The sequence below is a fragment of the Columba livia genome, chromosome 7 (genome assembly GCF_036013475.1).
Source record: "Columba livia isolate bColLiv1 breed racing homer chromosome 7, bColLiv1.pat.W.v2, whole genome shotgun sequence".
In the NCBI taxonomy this organism is placed as follows: domain Eukaryota; kingdom Metazoa; phylum Chordata; class Aves; order Columbiformes; family Columbidae; genus Columba; species Columba livia.
Window position 1 is genome coordinate 34,291,831 of NC_088608.1, and position 12,028 is coordinate 34,303,858.

Below are 12,028 nucleotides of genomic sequence, written 5' to 3' on the forward strand. Positions count from 1 at the left end.
ATCACATACTTCCCTTTCCAGATGCTAGCCCGCTCAGCCAGATACTCACACAGCTTCTACCTTTCAATCTACCATATAAATAATCTCCTGCCAACACCTGCTCAAAGTTTCTCCATCTAAATTCAACTCCAGAAGTTTCCAACATAATTTCAAAGATCTTAACATACATACTAACAAACCCTGAACTGCATAACCAAGATAAGCTAAAAATGCCTATAAGCATAGACTTCAGGCTTCTTTTTTCTCTCTATTTTTAAAATATCCCTTTGCTTTTTATACTTAGTTTATAGCTGGCTTCTATAATATCTGAGCTTTCACAGTATTACATTGCAAATAGTAACCCTGAAGTTAAAGCCAGACTTAACTAGCTGTGATTATACTATAATCTGTCTGAACACACAAAAAAAATGAAGTCTGCTAAGGAAACCCAAGAGGTTTTTGTTTTGGTTTGTTTTTTTGCTTGTTTTGGGTTTCTTTGTTTGGTTGGGTTTTTTTGGTAACAAAATGGCCATTACATAAGAGCATACTATATCTTACAGGTACAAAAATTCATTTTTCATCTGTATTCTGTATTTCACTAAATATCTTTTATATTAATATCACTCAGAAACAAGGAGGTGAGGGAATAAGGAACGAGAATGACAGCACTAAAATAAGTGACAAGTTTTTTTCAGATTGATGTACCTAATGGCAAGTGGCAGTCCTAGAAGTATACATGAAAAGGTTCAAAACGAGCAGCACTGAGGAAAACGGGTTCTCTGTTTAAAAGTCTCACCCAGAAGAAAAGCCAGACAATGGGAGTTGGGAGAGAAGCTGAGCCACTCTCCCTCCATCCATCTTTATTCCTTTTGTACATGGGGGGAAATGAGATGGAGCATACTGGAGATTCTGCACCTCCTGCAGAATAAGCTGCCTTTCCTGCACCACGGAATCCAGATTGTCATGTAGCCAGGGTCTAATTTGCCATTCTGCAAGGCCCAGAGCCCCTGGCATTACTAAAATGGGTAGAAAGCCTAACGACAGCCTGCTCTAGCAGCAAATTCAAAAGTCTTTTGAGAATTAAACATATTGTGAATATAATCAGCTAACTATTATGTGCTGCTTTCTGCTACAACTCCCAAGACAAAATAAGATTAAATGGAAGGGTGGGAAGGAAAAAAAAAAAAAAAAAATCAAATACAAGCTGAAACGTTGAAATTTTCTTCAAGATCCAGAGCTAAACACTGGGCTATGACTTATAGGTAATATTTGAAAAATAAGGCAGAAGGCAGGTCCTTGTTGTAGCAGGAGCCCCTCCAGACTGGCTTCTGACTCAAGAGCATCAAAGAACACTGCAGACATAAGAGTCACTTTTATTACAGCTAAGAGCCTACAGATGAAATAGCAGTTACAAATCTGAATTGCAGTTTTTACCTGGGACACAACCTTCAGAGGAACCTGTTATGAGAAGGGCACAAATCCTACACACATCACTCATCAAAACCTTTGAATGTCCAAGGTGCAATTCAAAGACATCACCTCAAAGACCAGTGGACTCTCAAGGCGCAGGAGCAAAAATGGAAGCCCCTCCTAGGAAACTGCTTCTTCAGCACCTTCCCCCGGGGAAAAGAGCAAATACTTAACTTATCTTAATTAACACTGTTCCTTATTTGTGCAGCACTTTAAACAGTAGCCAACTTGACGGCTGGAACAGAGAGGTTTTCAAAGAATTCTCTAACCTACAGAGCCAGTCTCAGGGGGACCAGGAGAGGGAAGGGCTGCAGAGGGGAGATTGCAGAATACATAAACACGCTCTTTTACGCTAAGCCTGAAAGGCTCCAAAAAGCCCAAGAGAGCCAACCGCAGCAATACTTTAAAATGATCAAAAAAGACAAGTGTTATCTTCTATCTGGATGTCAGCATGAAATGCCAAATAGAAATAATCAGCTGACAGTATTATAACGAAACAGAAGACAAAGAACTGAAAGGAGATAATTTTGAAACACATGTCTGAAGTCATCATTGTCTCCTGCACACAACACGGCATTTGTCTGTATTTTTACGGACAAAAAGAGTGCTCTGATAGCTTCAGCTGCCCCACAAAGTGCTGTGTAAAGCTTGTGGAACATTGCACCAAGGATTTCAATTTAACATGAAAAATCTCAGCTTCCCTATGTTTTGTGTTTCAAATGCTGTAATGAATGCAATACCCAGCTCCTTTAAGGTTAATGCTGCTTTTTTGAACCTGAACTTGGAATTATTCTAAAATCTCCCTGTATAAGCTATGTATAGATTTTTACATGTATGGTGATAACTTTATGGAATTCCAGGACACCACGAGTGAAAAAGCATGGAAGTCTATCTTTGAAGAAGAGCTTGTAAGTACATATTCAGAGGACAAATTTATCTGCTCTTCATTTGCATTTCAGCCAGCTTGCTCACTGAGAACGGAACACACAGATTAGTCTGGGACACATCCTCCTTTTACTCATGAATGAGAACATTTGGTTGTTTAGTTAACATGGCCTCCAGATTCCTACATATTTGGAAAAAAAAAAAATCAGATGAAAATAGCTAATGGCTTCTGTGAAGAGATTTGCAACCTTATGAACCTAATTGCTCACAGAAGGAAGAACTATATTTTTACCCTGCACATGGGAAGAAGGGGACGAGAATTGCTGTTACAGAAGAGGTTTTCCAATCCTGCTGTAGCCCCCATGTTCTATTCAGCCTGAAACACCAAACTGTGGTCCCCATCTCACTAGTAAATCCTATAGCACACCCAGGTGTAAAGAATGTCAAAACATGGTATTCCTTTCCCATCCTGCTTGCCTGATCACTTAATTTAACATAATGCAAGCAAAGAACAATCATGTTTGTTTGTTTGTTTGTTTTCAGAAGAACAATCTCCATTCTTGGCTTCATCTCAGCAACTGGAGCATTAGACCTTTTCCATGAACGGCACCAACTAGAAGGTTATCTAGGTTAATAGATTACACCTGCACTTTCTGTATACATATTTTTGTAAGACTGTCTGGTCAGGCAAAAATCTCGTGAGCGGTTGCTGAACAACAGCAGCTGAAATTGTACAGTAGTCTTTCTCAATCTTCCTTGCATAATTACACTTTGCTGAAGTAACATGATACGGATATAGTTACTAAATAGAAATTGAAAAGCATGGACATCCATCCCCCACTATGAAGTTTCTACGTGTTTGGGTAACAGGCTGGCAGCTTACTTGCATGGTACTTTCATTACATTCCTTTTTCTTCAAATGGAAGGCTGAAGGTGACACTTGGTTTAGTATAATAATAATAAACATTAAGTTTTACGACCATTCCTGTTATTGTTTACTATTTTAGTAATAAACATTAAGGTTTAAGACCATTCCTGTTACTCAAGTGATAGACTGTCGATTGCAGGTAGTGAAAAAAGTTACTCTGTGAAGGCTGCTAAGTGTAAAATTATTTTTAGGTCAAGTCTGGAACGAAAATAAATGACCACAGCTTTCTGGAAAACACATAAAGGCTTTATTCCATACCACTTCCTGGGGTACATATTTATTGTAGCCCTTCACACCTAAGAGACCTCTAACTGAAATTAAGTGGCACTTGAAATCTGATGCATTGTACCCCCGTGGACAGACCCAGGTCCCAGTTTGGGGGTGCCCAGCTGTAGTTCCCCAGGCATGCAGCCACCAAGAAAAAGAACTAAAATGGGCTACAATTACAAAAAGGAAATGGGAAAGAAGAAACCAATGGCAATTGAATAACCTTACCTTGTATAAGCAATAAAAAGTCATAGATTAAAAAAATACAGGGTTAAAAAAAAATATACCTATTAGTGGTAAAATAATGCCCTGTAAGAGCTTCCAGCGCCTGTCATTTGTACTGCGTATTACATGAGAAGCATAAGCATTACCAACCTGGAGAGGGGGGAATAGACAGTATTGCAAAGATTCACATCCTACATTTTTATTTATATTCACAAGTTCCTCCACACAAAGACACATGAGCTCTCCACTGACTTGCTCACAAGTCAGGGTGCTGGGCTGCCTTTATGTTTTTGAGAGCACAAAAACATTTTACTCTTCCAAGAAATGTTAAGTACACCCCAACATTTACTTATTAACCTATTTAAAACATCCATGTCTCATTTTAATGTCAAAGTAGAGCAGATTGACACTAAATAACAACAAATTCTCAGAAAACCAGCAGCAAAATGGGCAATTTCCAGTGATGCTTTAAGTTATTTAAAGCCAGGCTCATACATGATAGTGGAGACCTGCACCCTTAAAACCTTTTCACAGATTATCAGAGATACAACCAGAAGACTTGCAATGCCGGCTGCACTGGGAAAGGTTAAAACCCTCTTTTTTTCCTCATCCGAGCTGAGACACCTTGGTCAACAATTTACCTGCTTTTTTTATTAGGCTGACTGGAAAAAAAAATACTGAAATAATCATAACATGAATTAGGGTATTCATAGACATGCCAGAGATGTGCAAAAGCCATTAAGTCATGTCTCACACCTCCATAGCTTTTTTGAAATGAAAACCCCAATAGTAACAGAATATTCCTGACACTCACTGTGCCTGTAAACTTAAATTCACCTTGGACTGCAAAGTACTTGGTCTCAAATTCCATGCACACCACTTCTCACTTTGTTCCTACAGGTAGAATTAAATTTAGACTGGTGAAAAAAGATACCAGGTTGCACACATTTTAGTTGCTGTTTCAGCTGCATAAAAAAACCCAACATCCGCTGTTCAGTAGTAGATTTTCTTCCAGTCACTTGGAAGGTTCTTGCAAGATCACAAATCACTTTAATATATACCCTGTTTCCCATCACTTTTCTGTTGTATCATTATAGAAGAAAATTGCAAGTCCCAGATTACTGAAATTCCGACTTGTTACAGGGCAATACATCATTTATTTTCTTACATCAAAATGCATCTGCTTTAAAAGTGTGTCACACAAGAATATATCTTTGTGCACATTAAATATGCAAAGGAACAGATTAAAAGTTACTCTTCTCCCCAAGCAAGACTTATTCTATGAGAAAACAAAAGTTCTCAAGTTGCAATCACACTAGAGACTAAAATGAATTCTGAACAGAAATAGAAGTTGGACTAGACAATGAGAAAACTGCTTTACACTTCAATGTGATATGATTCCTCCTCTCGGTGGGGAGGTGGTGTCAGGTGGCAAGAGAAACACCTCGTCTTACAGAAAAGAGCTGGAGGAAACATGAAACCATCTTTATACACTTAAGATTTATTTACTGGAATGCCAAAGCTGCCTTTAACGCTCTGGCACTTGTCTCAGTCAGGGCAGGTTTCATGGTAATTGTAGCAATTCAGAAGGCAAAGGAGAGCAGAAATAAGGGTCCCTGGTTCTAATCACCTCTTTCACATCAAGCATGCATCCATCATTTTACCAATTAGATACTAATTATATGAAGCCTGATAAATTTTGCTGGTAGTAAGCCACCCGAAGTCAGTAAACTTTTGTTTTCTTAAACAGTCAAGCAGCTGAGACCTTAATACCTGATATACAAACTATTCTTTACCCAGTTTAACAATCCAGCACGTTTGAAGGACCTCAGAAAAGAGAAAGATCTGCACTGGTCTCCAACACAAAGGCTTACACTTTGCCTGGATTTATTAAGCACCATGTTCCCATCCAGAATATAAAAATCAAGAGTCCCGCACTGCAACGCAACCGAATCATCCACACTGCTGCTGTATGTTCTATAGAAAGACAGTGTATGGAATTATGCGTGGAAGATAAAGAAATAGAACACTAACAAATCACTACTGGTGATGTTTACTAAGCATAATTTGTATGTGCTGGATTTCCTTTAATACTAACTTGATTAGAAATCTTGAGCCTATCCCTTACAAGGTGAATTAGAGCTCCTAATTATTCCAGTTTTTCTACTGTTAATGAAATGGAATGGTGTCATTAGTGAGGCTTGTCAGCTACACTTATGTGTAAAGGAATGATCTGACCCCGCTTTTGTCAGCTAATCCTTTCAGGAAAAACAGTTTGAATGCCACTCAAGCACTGTAAATAAAAATCCTTGAAGACAAAGAGGACAGATGGGAACACACTCAAGGAACATCATCTAAAATATTCATAGTTTAGGAGAAGAATACTAGTAACACTCTGAACAATCAATGTATTTCAATCTTTTAAGGAAAGAAAAAAACACAAAACCAACAAATATTTCCCGTTCATGAAATGAAATGAAAATATCTGTGGAGGTACTAATTTTTGCCGAGGATAGGTTGTATTCAGTGGATCTACAAACTCTACAACCATTTCTCACTATCGGCATTCACCAGCAGCAGCGTAAATGTAATGTCTATGCAGATCTGTTGCAAGGCTCAATTATCACCCCACCAGTCCCAGATACAAAGCAGCAAAAACGTTTAAGGGAAGCTTATAAAACCGAAGACTTCACTGCTTACTGCAATTAAACAAGAGAAAGCCTTGTCCATCCCTCCCTTTCCCTCTCCTCCCATTTTAACTACAATTCAGGACTGTTAAAATGTCAAGTACTATGCTTAATAGCTTTCTTTGGTAAGAGTTAATTTGAAACAAATGTTACCATAGATGCATGAAGCTACAAACTATTGCTGAAAAGACAACTACAGCAAGAGACAAAACAGTGATATGTACTAGACTTGAAATCAAAAGGAAACAAATCAAAATGATACACAAAACAAGAGAAAAACGCTATAGTACAGAAACTGCCATCTGTCTCTTCAAAACAAGAGCTGCCATGAAGACAATGTATAGTTACCTGCATCCATATCTGCAAAGAATGGAACAGCCAGTAAGGAAAAGAAGGAACCAGAAATTCAGTGTCTCAGAGTTGGATTTAAAAGTTCATAAGGAAAATAGATAAAAAAAATTATCAAAAAAGTATTTAGTGTAAGACACACCACTATAAGGTACTATGATATTTTTGATTTCAAGCTATAAACTTAGATTAATGTTAATCACTACAACATTTTTCAGTTCTAAATTAATTTTCTATGGCACGAGAACATTTTTTTAAACAACTTGAAGACCAAAGATTTAACATATTAAACAAGGAACAAGTTACATCTTTAGTTTGGGCTTGTGAAGTTTTTTATTCTCCCAACGCCAAAGCCAAAGGGCTCGATCCCGTAGAAATGTAGCACTAGATACAGCAATTGCGGCTTTCAAGAGCCGAACTGAAAGCAGCAGCACTACTGAGAGCAGTCAGCTTTCTTCAATACAGGACTAGAAGTTTCCCATATGGACATGTAAGGGGTGCCAAAGTATTTAAGGACACTGAGGAGTTATGAAAAAGCTACAGTTACACTAATCGTATTTACTTCTCTCAGTCTGAAGTGTTAAAGGAAAAAATCTCCATGAGCACTGGAAAAGCAAATCAGAATCTTTACTGATTCATTTGTGCATGACTAAAAATGAATAAAGATGTAGTTGGGGGGGGGGGGGGGGGGAAGTGAAATTTGCATATTGACATACCTTCAGGTGATTCCTCCTGGACATACGTGCCAGTCAGATACCGGTGTACAAGGGCAGACTTGCCACTTGCTAGGTTACCCACAATCCCCTGGAATTAAAACAAAAAGGAGAAAATTAAACTTCAATTAATCTCCCCCAAAAGCAGTATATTCAAGCAAAATCTTAATGCAGAAATAACTTCTCTGCGCTGAGGAGAAAGCCCATACAATAAAAACACTCTCAGATATGCCAACAAGGTATCTGCCAAAAAGTTACGGTTACCTCTCTCCACTGATACAAAGTGGGAACATCAGGCAATATAGAGAGCTCAGGGAAGGAGCTGGAAGCTCAGAACAAACTTGTCACCTCTTTACTGAAAAATATAAACACATCGCTAAATTCTCATGCTGGAAAATACCTCCGTAGGCTATTCACTCACACTGACTCACTACTGAATCACACACACAATACAAATGGCTCTAGACAGATCTTGGCATGCCAACCATGACTTGCTGAAGTCCCCTATTTTACCAACGAGTTTACAGCTCAAACTGCCCATGACTAAACATCTGCAGCACAGGGAACATCCGACAATCAAACAGAAGTACTCAGTCTTAAAGCACATGAGATTTTTCTGTTAAGCTGGTTAGCAAGCATTCATTTTTAAAAACCCAGGCAGAAGAAGCCGAATGCACCCCAGCACCAAACCAGTTTTCTTCCCAGAGGTTCTCAAATGCCAAAGACTCAGAGATGTGCCTTTTCTGTTGTGTTAAACGGGGCACGAGGGTATTTCAAAGCCTGCCTGCGTTACTCCCACAATACCAGACAAACCTCAGCTTTGTGCTGTCAGCCAGTACAAGTCCTGCTGATTTGTCCCTGGGCCTGAGCAACAACCAAAATCAGCAGGACAGATGCAGCTGGCAGGAGCAAAGCCTGGATGCACAGCCCAGGGGACAGGAGGGTTTGGAGGACATACCTTCTCTACGCTTTAAATAAACACCTTCATTTTTCTTGCTCAGTTGTCATCTGCTTATTCAGATCTCCCTGTTGAACATAACTCTGCTTATTCAGTTTCTGGGGGAGGAGATGGGAACTTATTTCATCCTTTAAACAAACCTAAGCCCACTCTGTTCTTACATGTTTATCTTGACCCTAACCAAAAGGTTCGGAACATAAGATCCCTGGAGAGTGGATGAACTCTGCTGATCTGCCTGAGTTTGCCAAATAGAGGCAGCATGAACAAGTCACGCATTAATACACACTCTCTACTCCATTTTCATAGTCGTAACTAGGGAGAAACTATCCTCCTTATCAAAAATTACTTAAACCAACATCATGGAGCTGCCTTAAAACAACCCAATGACAGTTTTGGAGTTGCGGGGTGGGAGGGGAAGGAAAACAATTATTTGTTCTTTACAACCCAGAATAACCTTTAACTAAGACAAGGATACCAGTGCTGCAAAGGATGCCCACTTTATCTCTACAGCTGATGTGCAAGAACATCTCAGATAAAGCAGCAGCTTAGGCAGGGAGCAAATGGAAGGTGTCATCCTCCAGCCCTTATGACAGAAGGGGCGTTAAGTGTGATGAACAGGGTGAGCTACAGTGGAGGAAAAAAGAAAAACCAGGAACTCCAAAACAGATTTCAAAAGTAACAGCAAACAAGAAAAAAAAACATGATCTAACTTGGGGGTGGTGCAGGGCAGAAAAGGCAGGGAGAAGAGACACCAGGTCACATGCTGGCCTAATGCTACAAGGAGCTTCACCTTCTCCTTGTTCACGTTTGCAGGAAAGAAATTAGACAGAAAACAGTCTGTAATTTACAATTTTTAAAAAGGTATGAAAATAAATATAGACCAAGAAAGCCGCTGTAGGCATAGCTGCTATTGAAGAGCAGTCTCACAAAAATAAAAATGAAGCCACAGCCCAAGCGGTTAGACAAGACATCTGTTCCTTGGGCTTTGCACTGACTTTGAAGAGTGTTTAAACCAGTGTACCATACTGGAAGCTTTTAATCTAACTTGGGCTGTGCTAGTATGTACAGAGATATCTACATCTAAAAGTGGGTGCAAGATACATGACAGAGGCAAATGCCACTTGTGTTCCCAGACCCCAGTTCCATGGGACAGTGCTCTGAAAACACACCACAGCACTTCATCCAGGTCTGACTGAGACAAAACTATTCATCAGATCTGTTTTCCCCTTCAAGACTCAAAAGCTTTGCTTGGAATCCAGAAAAAATAAGTTACAGAAGATACCCTCTTAAAAAGACGTATTTTTGCAACTTCACAGAAAAGAAAAAGCAGCTGATACTCTTTCAGGAAGAAGGGTAACTTCTATAGATGCCTGGCTTTGTCTACCTGATAAACCTCTTTACCCAGGATGCTAAACACCAAAACAAGGATACAACTGATGCCTCAGACATTGTAAATCATCAGTATGCTCTGCATACCCTGTTTTGCAAGCAAGTCAGACTGCAACGTGACTGAGGCTGCAAGATGCCCACACTTACTTGCTGAAAGCAAATGTTTTGGAACAGAGTCTACAAAGAAGGTCTCTTATTTTGAGCAAATAAACGTTTTGCGTACACAGATCATTTAAGTTCTCTGGGCAACCTACTCAGAAAAGCTACACCATGAGGTCACTATGACTTCCACATTTTGCCAACATGAGAGAGACAACAGCTGGGACGAGTGGTGTGGGCACACATGTGGTGGGACTCTGCTAGGGTTTGGTTTCCTGCACATTCTGGCTCAACATCTTTCACCTTGAGGACGAGCTAATAGGAAAAATAAAACCACTCTCTCTGCAGCACCCACATTTCCAAAATTCTTCTTTAGTCTCACAGATGCACTGGGAAAGTATAGAGTGTGTCACTGAAAATTAAGTGACAAAACCTAAAGCAAACTTAATACAGAAACGAGTTGCTGTATTCAAAACAGAACATGAAGAGTAGACAGTAAGCAAAGCCCTAAGACAGTGTATGGCACAAGAAAACATACAATATTCATTTACTGATTTTTTTTATCACGCTGATCCCCAGTTCACCCATTCAATGTACAGAGTAGATAGTCAGAAAGACGGAAAAACAGCTTGGGACTTCCACCTGTACAAAGAACAAAAACTAAAGCAATATTTATGGCACTGACATCCAAATCCTTTATCTCCATTCTGAGTGCTTAACTTAATCACAGGTTCCATTTCAGCTCTCCCCAATGTTGAACCATATATTAAGTGAGAGGTAAGAGGAAGAAATACCATCTCTAACATATGTCCTTTAACCCCAAAGCATCAAGAAATGTCGTAAGTGAATGACTTTTCCGTCCGTTATATGCCAATAAAATACAGTAAGTTTTCTACTTACGTTTCCTAAAATGGCTAATACATTTGGTTAAGACACAGTTTTCCAGATTTCTATTTTTTATAAGCTAACTATAAATAGATTTTCAATTTTTTATAACAAAACTAACTAAGCTGCTGGCTAGTTGCCTCTTTAGCATGTAGCTAGTCAATGGGCTGGATTCACGACAGCAGCAGCTTCACCGCAGAGCACAAACTGAACATCACATTCCCAAGGCAAGTATCTCCCTCTTGTCCATCCCCACCAGCACCTTATTATGGCAGTCTGGGCCAAAAATGTCAAGCAAACCAAAAATCCCATCTGTGAATCAGTACAGTAGACATACAACTTGGGCAGTTTCCTCTGCAGATGAACAGCTGGGCTAAGGCCCTTTCTGAGCAAAACAATTTCTGAAGAACTGGAAAGCAAGCAAACTTTGCATGGGTTTGCTAGGAAAGTAATGACAAAGAAGAGTATTTTGTGTTTTCACTTCAGAAGTAGCAACATACCAAAGCCGTCTCCAACCTACCTGTAGCCAACCAGTGTAGCACCAACATACCCACAAAAAGACCTCCATTAGATCAGGAGATATAGTCAGTCACAAAAACACCTTCACAGCAGATACAGAAACCTTCACCTACAAGTGACTAGTCCTGCGTGTATGCAAATTAATGCTATTTTATACTATACCAGTGCCAAAACCATCACCATTCAGAGGGCAAAACTGTCAGGGACAGAAAAGCATCAACTTGGGCTCCAGGGAGAGCAAACATGCCAAGTCCTTCACCCGTGGCTGGGATGTGTTACTGTATTTAACCAGAGACCCCAAATATTTGAAAGACATTTAGTGACATGAAAATACTTTCTTTTTTTTCCCTGTTATCCCAAATACCACATCAGCATAAGTAATCATACAGCACTTGAGTTTCTCCAGAATGTTCCTCCTTATAGGCACCCAGAGAGACAAAGGCACCTGGCCAGAAGAGCATTATTAAATGTGATGCTACAAACTGATGCAGAAAGCAGCAAACAGGGGGAGCAAGATATGTATTTCAGTTAAGAAACCTCTTCACTAACTCATATAGTAACACTAGAGCCTTCTTCACTTAAGATATATTATTAAAACCCAATCTTCAAAGAGATGCAGTGTATTTCCTCCCTCTTTCTCCTGTTATTAATGTCTATACATTGTCTCAAGATTGAG

General features: G+C 39.4%; 1 protein-coding gene across 19 annotated transcripts in view; it reads right to left on the reverse strand.

Annotated features, from left to right (window-relative positions):
- The window catches only part of AGAP1 (ArfGAP with GTPase domain, ankyrin repeat and PH domain 1), a 370,539-nt gene that overhangs the window by 239,367 nt on the left and 119,144 nt on the right, over window positions 1–12,028 (reverse strand). For 10 of the 19 annotated variants that reach the window (XM_065069196.1, XM_065069192.1, XM_065069195.1 and 7 more), the window contains 2 exons: window positions 7,506–7,593; window positions 6,790–6,801 (listed from right to left, as the gene is read on the reverse strand). In XM_065069196.1, the coding sequence (XP_064925268.1) occupies window positions 6,790–6,801; window positions 7,506–7,593 (100 nt within the window). Of the gene's footprint in view, window positions 1–6,789; window positions 6,802–7,505; window positions 7,594–8,460; window positions 8,480–12,028 lie in introns of those variants that run through there. The other 9 variants (XM_065069193.1, XM_065069199.1, XM_065069194.1 and 6 more) reach the window with 2 other exon arrangements.